At 37.8% G+C, this 14,053-nt stretch overlaps 1 protein-coding gene across 1 annotated transcript in view; it reads left to right on the forward strand.

The window, feature by feature from the left end:
• NIPBL (NIPBL cohesin loading factor) overlaps positions 1-14,053 on the forward strand; it is a 172,123-nt gene that overhangs the window by 66,569 nt on the left and 91,501 nt on the right. The window contains exons 2-4 of the mRNA XM_054179014.1: positions 4,078-4,221; positions 6,726-6,891; positions 8,007-8,137. Coding sequence (XP_054034989.1) covers positions 4,158-4,221; positions 6,726-6,891; positions 8,007-8,137 — 361 coding nt within the window. The 5' untranslated portion in view covers positions 4,078-4,157. The remainder of the gene's footprint in view (positions 1-4,077; positions 4,222-6,725; positions 6,892-8,006; positions 8,138-14,053) is intronic.

The raw sequence follows: 14,053 nt of genomic DNA on the forward strand, positions 1-14,053 counted from the left end.
TAGTTCTTTCATATATTATTCTCAGTATGTGCTGCCATTTTACCATTTTCCTTTCACTCTGGAGTTCTTTGTATCATTTCCTTTTTGCACTGAACTTTCTTCCTCTCTGAAATGTCATTTAGGATATGGATTGTTTCTTAAAGAAGCAAGAACCTAAATATGTATTTGCTGAATAAGCAAGTCTTCATTTGCATACATGTAAATGGTATTTCTACTTGTCCATTTGAACTGCTATACTCCCCTTTGATGCGTTTTTTAAATGCTTTCTAATGCAGCAGTTCTTTCATTTCCTTAATTCATTTCATATAACTGACAGGTTTATTTTATCAGTCTAGAGGTAGAAATGCTGTACTTCTGGTAACAGCTACCATACAAAACTGATAATGTAAAAACATCTAAATGTTTAAAAAGTTATGATGCATCCTCATGTGAGCTGCTACAATGTAGTACTTCATAAGTCTTGCAAAAAAAACCCCAGAAAAGAACATATCACAACCCCCCCAACTAGTCTGCCATTAATTCTTGCAAACAAAAACCAAAACAAACAAAACCTAAAAACCACGCACCACCAAAACCCAACTAATCTGCCATTAGTTCATGCATGCTACTCCAAGATTTTGTATAAAGGAACTCTTGTCTTGACCTATCTGTTTTTTTCCTCTAGCTGCTTGATATTTTAATTTCCTTAAATGAGTGAGTTTCTTAATGTTCTCAGTGGCATCAAATCTGAGTTTAGTTTCATTGGATATCGGTCTTTACTTCTGAATCCCACCTTGTTTGCCAATTGCAGAGCAGATGGAATCTTGCTCTTAACAAACTGATGTAATATTTGGACCCATACATGGTTTCTTCATGTTGTTTGTTGTATAAACTAATCCCATCAGCCTTTCTTTGTCTTTTGTTTACTCTCATGTATTTACTCACATCATCATACTTACAGAAACTTTGTAATGTAAGAGAGATTTCTTGGAATCATCATCCTTAATTCCCAGCTGCTGCAGGCAACCACATCCTGTCCCTTCTGTGATTATCTGTATGATCAATCTTTAAAGTAGCAGTGTTGCTTATCTCTAATTCTCCAAATGGAAAACTGTTCCAGAAAGTGGTAGCTCTGATGAGGAGAGTCACTGTTAAGATTTTCTTCTTGCTTGCTTTCATACTCCCATTCATAGCTGTATTAGCATTGCACTGTAGCAGTTTTCCATTTTAACCTTCCACTGCCTTAGAGGAACCATACCCCCTCTTGACCTTTGTTTTGTAAGCTAAACAAACCAACCCCTAGTACTCTGCTCTTTCAAAGAATGTTTACTCTTCCCCCTTACCACTTGCTGCGCTGTCAGGTCTGGATCTTGCCAATTCAGGTCTTTTACCATGTGTCTGTGGAGAAGGTCCCTAATTTAAGTATCTGATTTTGGAGGAATTCTTTACATTGCTTATCTGTATAAATTTAATTAAGGTGGCAGCAATAATAGGAAAGAACTTGAACTAGTCATCACAACCACTTAATTTTATAGCTTTTGCAGGTGACCAGGAAGGGAAAGTGAACAGATTTTTCTCCCCACTTCTTGTTTTCTGCATTTTCTGTGTTGTATACAGGATTTCCAATAATGCTCACTAGTGACATGGCCTTCGCTATGTTACAGTTTCAGTCAAGAGAGGACATCATCAGGCATGAGGTTTTTATTATACACACAATTTATGTGAACGATTTTTTTAAATTAGTATCTTTTCAATGAAAATTTAAATTCTAAAACCCTGTGAGTTTGCTGTTTCTGATTCATTGTGGGAAAAGTTAGGTCCTCCTCTGTTTCTTACACTTTTAAAAAAAACTTTCTGTTAGTTATTGTTATCAAGAATTGTGTATTTATGGAACTTATTATGGAACTTGTATATTTAACAAACCACTGAAATTCTCTGTATATTGGTATTAGTTTCAGGTTAAAAACTTGATTATCAGGTAGTAATTGAAACTGCTGCAGGAGTTTTCTCCTGGGTTAAAAACCCCAAGCACAAAAACCCACAGGGAATATGTATCTGTAACAGTTTTGTCAATCAAAATTTTGTATCTGTAATGTACTACATCTTTAATGAACCAACATCATTTTATGGTGAGAATGAGACAGTGGCCAGTGCAGCAAAGCAAGTCAACTCATTGTCATTTCTGTTTAACCTCAATACTGTTTTGGATTGTTTGGGGTTGGTGGTTCTCTTTTTTTTCCAAAGAATTTCATTTTGTGGTTCATGAAAACTTTGATCAGGAAGAAGACATATAACTGGAGCTGGAGAGCTCCCAAACAGCGAGGGATGTGGGGGGTACTGAGTGACAGCTGCCTAAACATGAGCCAGCAGTGTGCCCAGGTGACCAAGAAAGCCAACGGCATCCTGACCTGCATTAGGAATAGTGTGGCCAGCAGGAACAGGGAAGTCATTGTGCCCCTGTACTCTGCATTGGTTAGGCCACACCTTGAGTCCTGTGTCCAGTTCTGGGCCCCTCAGTTTAAGAAGGACATCAAGACAGTTGAACGTGTCCAGAGAAGGGCAACAAGGCTGGGGAGAGGCCTTGAGCACAAGCCCTCTGAGGAGAGGCTGAGGGAGCTGGGATTGTTTAGCCTGGAGAAGAGGAGGCTTAGGGGTGACCTCATTGCTCTCTACGACTACCTGAAAGGTGGTTGTAGCCAGGAAGGGGTTGGTCTCTTCTCCCAGGCAACCAGCGCCAGAACAAGGGGACACAGTCTCAAGCTGTGCCAGGGGAAGTTTAGGCTCGAGGTGAGGAGAAAGTTCTTCACCAAGAGTTGTTTGTCATTGGAATGGGCTGCCCAGGTAGGTGGTGGAGTCACCATCCCTGGAGGTGTTCAAGAGGGGAGTGGAGGTGGCACTTGGTGCTGTGGTCTAGTCATGAGGTCTGTGGTGACAGGTTGGACTCAATGATCTTTGAGGTTTCTTCCAACCTTAATGATACTGAGATACTACTGTGATAATGTTCCATTTCATCGTCTTGCTTCAATTGGTATTTATTTATCAGCAGTGATATTCTGTGCATTGTGATTGGTTTGGCATAAGAAAGAATGAGATATTACTAAAGAAATGACAGTGATCTCTTGGTTTGTATGTATTGTGTATGTAATTCTCAAAAATGGTGGCTTGTAAAGTAAGTGTAATCAAATCATTATTTCAGTAGCTTCAGCAGATAACATAAACACAAAAGAATTTGTTTTACTGCTTTCCAAACCTATGCATAACAGGTAACTGCTTATATGTTTAATTATTTTCCTTTATTTTGTATTCAGAAAATAACATATTCAATTGTTACCATTTCATAAGTATGATTAGTGTAGTGTAATATTTGATCTTTGTAAATTTTTTGTTTGGAACTGCAGTTGAAATATTACAGTGACTTTTTTTTCGTTTAGCAGTATGGACTTCACTACAATTAGTGAAAACTGAGTGAACAAATGCCGTTTTCAGAAGTTAAATGTATACTGTGCTGGTTTGCAGGAAATAACCAGTGTAGTTAACTGGTGGCTAAACTTTTTGATACAGGAGGTGATACAATTTCTGTTTGAGCAAATAGTATTAAAGATGTATTTTCAGATCAGTTTTGAAATAGCAACTACCCTCAAAATAGTACTAAGATTTTGTATATGTCACTTTGTTTATGCCTTGATTTTTGTACATGTAAATCTATTTTTGTTTTTGCTAGCCTTGTCTTGCAAGAAAACTGGGAAGTACTAATTATTTAAACTTGTTATTCATTAAGTGCCACCTACTGCAGTATGATGAACTATCTAAAGTTTAGTTCAAATTTTGAATTGGTACTGTATAATGTTAGCAGATTTTCTTTTGATTGTCTTGTCTTGCATGTTTTTTTACATAGCTGTTTCTGAGACCAGAAGTTTGCTGCTCAATTGCTTAATACTGTTCGGTATTTAAAGTCTACATTGTTCTATCCACCCTTGACAGGATTTACTTAGTGTGCAGCTGAGGATATGGTCTGTCTTTCATATATGTTACTGAACTTAAAGATCAGAAAAGCAAACTGAGAATCTTTTTTCTTCTTTTTTTTTTTTTTTCTCTTAGTGCTTGGGAGATGGGAAGTAATGATAGCTGGCACCTGAACTAAAATATCTGTTTAGGCACTACTATCCCAGAACTTCAGGATGAATGGGGATATGCCTCATGTTCCCATCACTACTCTTGCAGGGATTGCTAGTCTTACAGACCGTAAGTACACTTCATTTTCTTGTCTTTGTTACGCTATTTTCTACCTCTTCAGTAAATACCTGTGTTTTCAAAATAGGAAATAAAGTTATATTTTAAGAACTCTTAGAGATAATTTTATCCCAAATCAGATTTGGCAACAAAAACTTCAATTTTGTCACTGCATTAAATTTAAAAAGCTTTTCAGATATCCTCATTTAAAGAGGAAATGAAATGTAGGTTAAAAAACCCCTAGGAAACTCTGGAACAAAAACATTTTGTCAGTTTGGAATAGCATTCAGTACTCCCCAAATAAAGAAAAAAGTATAAATGATAAACTATTCCTCTAAAACATACATCGCATCATCTTCACTGAGAGAAGGAAGAGGGAGAGAGAAAGCATTAGACTTAACTAACTAAAATTGTGGAATATCCTGAATATATTTGAAAACTAATTTTCTAGTTTTAGACAATGTACAAAAAAGTCACTGTAATTAATAGATGCAAGGAACAGCTGCTAGAATGGTAATAAGCAGCTGAATTTTTTCTAAGCTGTTCACCTTACAGAAGTAGATGAGGTATGTACTGTCTTTAAATACATTAGGAAGAAAAAAGAACTGTTTGCATTAAAAGATGTCACAAAACTAAATGTTTATAATGTAACTGAAACCAAATTGATGGTGGAAACTAGGAGGGATTTCATTATTACTGTGGTAAAGATAATTAATAGTCCTGGAGCAGCAATTGCAGTAAGAGCAGTTTGGACAAAGAGGATATTTGGACTCAGTGACCCAGTGTGCTGCTTCTGAGTTTTTGGTTTTATTATTATACTGTTGAAATGTGGGGACTTCCCAAGCGACACTGAAAGTATATGCCGTCAGTTGAACTTAATTGCCTACACTAAAACAATGATGTATTGAATGAAAAAAAACCACACCAAAAACAACACAAGAATGTCTTCATATCCTTTTGATATTCTGAAGTATCACATTGAAAGATGCTGGTTATGTATAACCACATATGTGCAATAGTGGGCCACCAGGATGAGATAATAAGTTTCTGGGCTATGTGCAGTTTTCCAGCATTAAGGATTTGCTAAAGAAGGTCAAAATGATGATAGGTTGGACTCAATGATCTCAAAGGTCTTTTCCAACCTGGTTAATTCTAGTCTAGTCTAGTCTAGTCTAAAATACTTAACTGGCAATAGTCAATGGGCAGACTGAATTTGCTTTAATGAGATCAGCCCTTGCATTAGATGTGTTTTCTTCTTTATCAGTTGCTTTTATTTAATGTATAGAAATTCAAGGGCAGCTGAACTAAAGGCTTGTGACTGCTGGCTAGCTAACTACCTGAATATATACGTTTTATAAATAGATTTTGCTAATCTTGCTACTGTCTTTCCAAGTTTCTGTTATGTTCACAGTAATTTGATGCAAATAATGACAGCTAGCTATTTTAATGTATTATACACTTCCATTTGAATTGAAATTTAGTTCTATGTACAGTAATTATATATGTTATATCAGGGAGAAATACTCAAATTCTTTCCCCCCCTTTTGTTTTTAACAAAGAATTTTAAAAATATATAAGAGCCAAAAGAGTGTATTTTGCATAGGATTACTGGTTTTACTGAAGCTATTTCTAGTGCTTCAGTGGAAACCTTTATCTCATGGGTGCAAACAGCCTAGTCTGCTTGGTTTTGTGGACCTATGAAAGTGACTTTTATGTAGCTAGCTTTTTGGCCTCTTGTGGTTTACTCTGGTCAAGGCTTCTTATGTGGAAGAGTTTCTTCGTTCAGTCTAGGCCTAAGAATGTCCTCTGAAGGTATAGCATGCTTATTTAAAATCTGATTAAAATATTGTAGTGGGTGTTTGCGTTAGATCCTTTAACCAAGGTTTCTGAATAGGTATATCGACTGAATTGACATTTTCATAATCAACACCACTAGCCTTTTCTTGAAAAGATGACTAACACAGAAATAAATATAGCAAGGGAAGAGTAAATTGAGGATTGAATTAGTGGTTTAAATTGGTTGTTGAGTTATTTGGTTTAGTGGGCTGGGGTTTTGGTTGGTTTGGTGGTGGTTTTTTTGGTGGGGTTTCATATTGAAGAGCTGAGTAGAAAACTAGGTATATAGTCCTTACACTTAAAGTACTGCATGCAACTGCAAGGATTTTACATTTCCTTCTTTGTCAGTGCATTTTACTTTATGAGAAAGTGGCCATAACATATTAAATAGCCTAATATTTGATAAATTTAAAACCATGTTTTTGTTCATAATACTTAACACAGTTAAATATTTTCAATATAGTTCTATAGCTTGTAGACTTGTCTGTATTACTTTGTAAAACAGAGTCCAGCCTTTTGTGTATGTGGCTCATGATTAAAAAAATGTAATCCAGAAATCTTCCCTGTATTTCAAGGTAGTTGTCAAGTTTCCTTTCTTAATTACTTTATGAAGTAAGAAGATGTCTGTGTTTGTATGCTTGTGTTTCCCGAAATGATTCTGAACACCTTTCTGATAACAGTTTTGAACCAGCTGCCTCTTCCATCACCATTACCTGCTACAACAACAAAAAGCTTGCTTTTCAATGGACGAATAGCTGAAGAGGTGAACTGCCTTCTGGCTTGCAGGGATGAAAATCTGGTTTCACAGCTCGTTCACAGTCTCAATCAGGTGTCAACAGATCACATGTATGTATTTTGAACTTCAGCTGTATCAGATCACCATCCCTCTTCCTAGAAATGAAAATTAAATGGATCAAGGATGTTTGTGAGAATCTGAGTATTATAACATGTAGGTTTTTTATTAAGCTGACTTAGCAGATGAATGCTATATGAGTCAGTTAGAATATGCATAATTATATGGCAGCGCTTATGCATAACTCTGAGGGTTGTTTCATAGATCTGCTGCTCTTTCCATTCTTGCTAGTTAGGAGGGCAGACTTTGTGGTGTTGATTGTGCAATACTCATTTGTGTTCTTTTTTTTGGTTAATAATGCATATAGACAAATGATATACCTACTATCACACAAAAAGAAAATATTGAGACCCCCATGTAAGACCCACATCAATTCTGGTTAGGTGTTGAACTTAAATATTTGAGTGAAACCAACAAATTTCTGGTTTTGTTGTTTTTCAATTTTTTAATTTTCTCTGATGTCCTTTAAATTATGTTACATTGACAACACTGTCTTTTTCCTCCATGGTCCAAGCAATTGTTTTGATCAGGTGGAAGTAGCTTTTTTAAGTCCTCAAAGCAAACAATAAGTGAAAGCATGGATGCATTTATAGAAAATCCATTACAGTCTTTTTATGCTTCAGAGGGAATTCTGTGATGTCAAAGATAGGCCAATTTCCCTTTTCAAAATAAAAGATTCTCAAAGCATTGGGCTGCACTCTTGAATGTTTTACATTCATGTATGTGTTATTTTCACTCCTACAATAATACTTTTTTGATGTTATGCCAAAGAATTCTTTTACAGAGAAGACCACAATATAAAAGCAGACATGTATATATAAGTGCTTGGTAACAAAATGAAGACTAGTAGGAACACCTCTCCTGTCTTTTCTTGAAGGAAAGAGGTTAAAAATAAATAGAGACAGGGAAGAGTGCTTGGGGTTTTTTTTGTAATTTAGACTTGGGTGTTGTTTTTCTATATTTTAACATTAAATTGTCATCTTTCATTTTGGTGTTTGGTTTGGTTGTGTTTGTTTTGGTTTGGGGTTTGGTTTTTTTACTTGACTTATAGTTCCTTATAATTTGAAAATGCATTTGCCTCTTTATTTGCTTACTTCCACAATTCCAGAGAGTTGAAAGATAACCTTGGCAGTGATGATCCAGAGGGAGATATACCAGTCTTGCTGCAGGCTATCCTGGCAAGGAATCCTAATGTTTTCAGGGAGAAAAGCATGCAAAACAGATACGGGGTTCAAAGCGGTAAGGATTTTGATTGTTTACTGATTGCATTTTATGCTCTGTAAGTTTAGGGGACTTATACTAACCACAAATGTTCATGGAGCACAACTGTGATATTTTTGCCTTCCTTAGTATTTGACAGTGATGTAAAGCTTGACATCATCTAAGAGCAATTGTATTATAATAAGCATGGAAATAAACTCTGCCAGGTATTTTTATAAAAAAGAAAGCTTAACTTCACTATGAAATTAAGGGTGAATAATTGGGGTTTATTCTAAAATAATGTAAATTTCTTTGTGCCGAGGTTCATATATTTGTCTTAGTAAGTGATCGCAATTGGAAAAATGTACCTTGATCTTACTGAGTATCTTTACAATTATAGTGTTCTGTTGCAGATTGTAGTTCTTAATAGCTCTGGGGTGAAGAAGAAGGTTGAAGGAACCATACTTAACAGCCACTCCCTGCCATTCCTTCTGTCAGCAGTTTTTGATGCCCAATAGATTTTATTGTTTTGACAGCTCATTCTCTTCTGAGATATAGTGAAATGTACTGCTAGAGAGCAATGGTTGGGCCGCACCTTGAGTGCTGTGTCCAGTTCTGGGCTCCTCAATTTGAGAAGGATGTTGGGACACTTGAATGTGTCCAGAGAAGGGCGGTGAGGCTGGGGAGAGTTCTTGAGCTGAGGAGAGGCTGAGGGAGCTGGGGGTGTTTAGCCTGGAGAAGAGGAGGCTCAGGAGAGACCTTGTTGCTCTCTACAACTACCTGAGGGGAGGTTGTAGCCAGATGGGGGTTGGTCTCTTCTCCCAGACAACCATCACCAGAACAGGAGGACAGTCTCAAGCTGTGCCAGGGGAGGTCTGGGCTTGAGGTGAGGAGAGTTCTTCATGGAGGTAGTGATTCGCCATTGGAATGTGCTGCCCAGGGAGGTGGTGGAGTCACCATCATGGAGGTGTTCAGATAGGGATTGGTTGTGGCACTGGGAGCCGTGGTTTAGTTGTCAGGAGGTGTTGGGTATTAGGTAATAGGTTGGACTTGATGATGTCTGACGTCTTTTCCAACCTTATTGATTCTGTGATTTTTTGATTCTGTGATTCTATGATAAAGAAGGAGAGAGACCAAGCAAAGGATTAATTGAACAGATTCTAGCTGTAAATACAGAGAGACACGTACTGTTTTTTAAATACCAGACTGTGAAAATGAGTAGGAGAATTTCCCATGTTCTTGCAGTGTGTGGATAAAGGTTTGCTAGTACTTTAGACCTGTAGATAGAAGTCCACAAGGAGTCCACAAGGAATAGGAAGTGGCAAGTGTTTTTGGAGGAGAAAATTAATAAATTGAGATGATTAGGTTTATTAATCTATGTTAGTAGGTAAAAAGCTATACCATATTTGGAAAGTAGTTGATAAGGACAGAACATGTAATATTCCTTGAAAGAAAACAACCATTTCCTGGAACAAAAAGGCAGTGCTAAAAGTTTGTTGATACATATATCCTGAAATTTAAGCTCTGAATACAGTCTCTAGTGCCTGTGTTTAGTGGTAGATGTTGTGGAACATGATTGACCAGCTATGGGAAAAAATTGTGACTGTCCTGACAGTTTGCAGAATGGTCCTCCAAAGAACACAGGCTTGATTTAGTTTTCCACCAGTTTGTAGACTAAAATACTTAGTGCAAAAGGGAGACATCATTTTTAAAATCCTCTGTTCCAGCAGAGGATTTTGAAAGAAACAAGACAAACCCCTCTCCTACAGTTAGTGTCTTTCAAATTTTTGCCAGTTCTGTGCTTTACAAGAGAAACACTTCTGCAGCCTGATTCAACAGGTTAAGAATAATCCTTAATGAAATAAAAGCACCTGTGTATTTAGTAAATGTGCTTTAGCCTGTTCTTGAATCACAGGACTGTAGAATCATTAAGGTTGGAAAAGACCTCTTAAGAACATCAAGTTCAACCATCAACCCAACCCTGCCATGTCCACTAAACCATGTCCTGAAGTACCACATCTACATGGTTTTTTTAACACCCCCAGGGAAGGTACTAGCACAGATTAAAAAATAATTTAACATAAAACTCAATACAGTTGATGTTGTTTTAGTAAAATTAACACAGTGGCTCCAGAAAACCAGATAATCAGATGTTAAAACTACCTTGGTTATTTTATTTTATTTTACGTAATTATGAATGTTTGTATGAGTGCAAGCATTGCATTGTAAGAGTGAGATCTGAAAACTGTAAAGAAAGGGCAAAGAGGGGAAAAGCACAGCTTTGGACAAGAGTATTTTAAAAGAGGGAAGGCATTGGAATGAGTTTTTGGAAAAGCTAGGAAAAGTGTGACTTCATTTTCAGTGGAAGAAGGCCACAATCATACCTGGAAATAAATGGCTCTTAAACCTAGATGCTGTCAGTTTGTGCCAGCCGTATTTGCTGTTATATGTCCCATTCAGATCTCCAAGGCCAAAAGAGGCTATACTGATATGCTGGGGCATCAAAGGCTGGGGTTTCATTTGCTTTCTGAACAGACATTGTAATCTCGGTACAGTTACAGATTGTAGAACAATTGTAGGTTTGGTAGAGATCTTAAGTAATACATTTGGCTAGCTAGGAGAATGACGTTTAGGCTCTCTTCCAGTATTTCAAATTCATGTCTTCTGCTTTTCTTACTGTATTACTTCTGAGTACTGTTCATATGCCTTTGCTTGAGTCCGGAATGCAGTGAAGTCAGTGTTGGGTATTGTGACCCAGTATTTGTAGTACCCACAATTGAGAAGGAATATAGTGGGACCTCCAGTCTAAACCCTCAACGTGGTTTGGGCCTATTCACTCAGTGTCAGTTCCAGCATTAGTATGGAACAAGTGAACACCAACTCATTTCTCCTAGCTTTTATTTCTAGTGCAAGAAGAGGAGGATCATCTGGCTAAAGAATTATGGTAAAACACAAAATAGAATTACTTATTCCATAGTTCATGAGTAGATAAAGATGTCCTTAGAAAGCTTAGTACTATAGTTTGGTTTGTTATAAGGTAAAGCATAAGCAGAATTCTCTGCGTAAGGTTTTCCCCCAAGTTCATATTGACCTGCAGCTCACTAAGTTTGGAACAAGAGTTGGTTTTATTTATGATGAGCAATGTGTGCAAGAAGAATGTATTATGTGGATGCTTCTTTTGCTTTGTGTTCTGAGGGGGCACACTTCACCTTCCCCCCAACTCCAAATTAAACATGGTGGCGTATTTAAGGTCACGCAACATAGTAGCAATGTTTGAACTCTTATTCCTTAACTTTTCATAACAGTTCTTCTGTTGAAATAATCTTCATACATCTCAGATTTTTTAGATTACATTTTTAGTTATTTTTTTTCAGAATGTTTTCTAACACCAGAATGCCTGAACAAACGGAGTCATGTTGCCATGCAACATCTGGCCTAACATTCTACAAGACCTTTTTCACCATATGGCATAGAAAGTTCTGGGTGCCATCCTGCAACTACATCTGGCTTGTATGAGTGTATGAGCAAAGTTAGTTATTTAAAATTAAGACACTATTTAGTTTCAGGTTTTGTAATAATGTTTTCTCTTTTCCCTCTCCACACTTCGGCTTTGTCTTTCAACACAACAAGCTCATGCAGTACTACAGGCTGGGGTCAGAGTGGCTGGAGAGTGGCCAGGCAGAGAGGGACCTAGGGGTACATGAGCCTGCAGTATGCCCAGGTGGCCAAGAGGGCCAATGGCATCCTGGCCTGCATCAGGAACAGTGTGGCCAGCAGGAGCAGGGAGGTCATTCTGCCCCTGTACACTGCACTGGTTAGGCCACACCTCGAGTACTGTGTCCAGTTCTGGGCCCCTCAGTTTAGGAAGGATGTTGACTTGCTGGAGCATGTCCGGAGAAGGGCAACAAAGTTGGTTAGAGGCTTGGAACACAAGCCCTATGAGGAGAGGCTGAGGGAGCTGGGGCTGCTTAGCCTGGAGAGAAGGAGACTCAGGGGTGACCTTATTGCTCTCTACAACTATCTGGAGGGAGGTTGTAGACAGGCAGAGGTTGATTTCTTCTCCCAGGCAACCAGTACCAGAACAAGAGAACACAGTCTCAAGCTGTGCCAGGGGAGGTTTAGGTTGGATGTTAGGAGGAAGTTCTACACAGAGAGAGTGATTGCCCATTGGAATGGGCTGCCTGAGGAGGTGGTGGAGTCACCATCACTGGAGGTTTTCAGGAGGAGACTTAATAGGGTGCTTGGTTGCATGGTTTAGTAGATTAGGTGGTGTTGGATGGTAGGTTGGGCATGATGATCACGAAGGTCTCTTCCAACCTGGTCTATTCTATTCTATTCTGTTCTGTTCTGTTCTGTTCTGCTATGTGCTGGAGGATCAGCTAAAACAGTATATTCCAATCGTAAAGTATTCGTGGTATCACTTAGGGTTCAGAAAGTCTCATTTTAAGCTAATTATCAGAATGTGGATTCTGGGGGATTAAAATCTTGCACATCTTTCCATAAACTCCATTACCTGGATTTTTTAATTTTTTTTTTTTTTTTTTTTAATTTGTAGAAGAATTCAAGTGCATCTGTGCCTGTAAAAGGGAAAAATTATGGACATGCAATTTCACTTAAAGCATATATTTAATTGGAAAAAAAAATTACCCATTGATGATCCATCCTAGCTTAAGCATGCAAAATGCTGTAGTAGAGTTTTAAGTGTACAAGACGGAAGAAGGGGCAGTGGGTGGAAGTTGAGGCATAGGAAGTTCCATGTAAACATGAGGAAAATTTTTTTCACTGTGAGAGTGACAGAACACTGGAACAGGCTGTCCAGAGCAGTTAGGGAGTCCCCCTCTCTGGAGATACCTGGATGCACTCCTGTGTGATCTGGTATAGGTGATCGTGATCTGGTAGGGGGGTGTGAACTAGATGATTTTTTGAGGTCCTTTCCAGCCCTAACATTCTGTGATTCTGTGACTTTTTTGGTGACCTTGAGCTTCATTTTTTATGTAGTGCATTCTTTGGCATTCAGAAGGAATGTTAGATTGTATTTATGCATATCACTTTTTTCCAGTCAAAAAGCAATTATGGTCAAGACTGGGACTGTATGTTAAGCAGACTCATTCTAGTGGTGTTACTGCTAGGATGATGTTTCCTCAAACTTGAACGTTACCAACATCCAAAATTAAGCTTGCATTTAAAATAGATACGGAAATGCACAGTGGAGCCATAAATCTGCTGCTTAGAGACATGACAGCAATGTAAAAAAATGTATTAAAAGATACTTTAGTGCTAGTGACCAGAGACTAATTTCAGCTCCTTAATTAAACTAAATGGGACTTACTTTTACTGCTCTCTCATTACGTCATTATTAGGCATACTTATTAACTGGGTTTTTTTTGTTTCTTGTTGATTATTGGGTTTTGTTAGCTTTTTTTCTGGGGGTGGTGTGGCGGTGGTTGTTTGGTTTTGGATTTTTCTTTCTTTTTTCCTTCATTTAAGTTGCCTCAACAGAAGTAATGAGAGCTGTCCATTGCAGAATAATTTTTTGATTGTGTTTTTGGTTTTTTATTTAATGGCATTAAAAGTAGTTTGACCTACAGGGTTTTGTCATTCTTTTAAAACTAAACCTACCACATCTATTGTTCCAAACACGTTTTAGATTTAGGGTGGAGGAAATAGATATATTTTTAAAGTGCAGTCTGTGCTTTAAGCATAGAGTTAAACATCTGTTTCTGAATGTTAAGGGCTAGTCATTTGACTAAAATATTGAACCTAGCTGCATTTGGAGTGGCAGTGAGAAGTGAGCAGGCAGTGGGCATGTCGAATGCTGCCCCTACAGCTTCCTCCTCCCTTGTCTTCATGTGAGCATCCATTTAAATAAATTTTGCATGAGTTGAGGAGTCTCCTTCTGTCCAGACAACGAAATGTCCTCTCTGTTGTATGGAGGTACTCTCTTTTTTTTTTTCT

This window comes from Dryobates pubescens, chromosome Z, assembly GCF_014839835.1.
Source record: "Dryobates pubescens isolate bDryPub1 chromosome Z, bDryPub1.pri, whole genome shotgun sequence".
NCBI lineage: Eukaryota > Metazoa > Chordata > Aves > Piciformes > Picidae > Dryobates > Dryobates pubescens.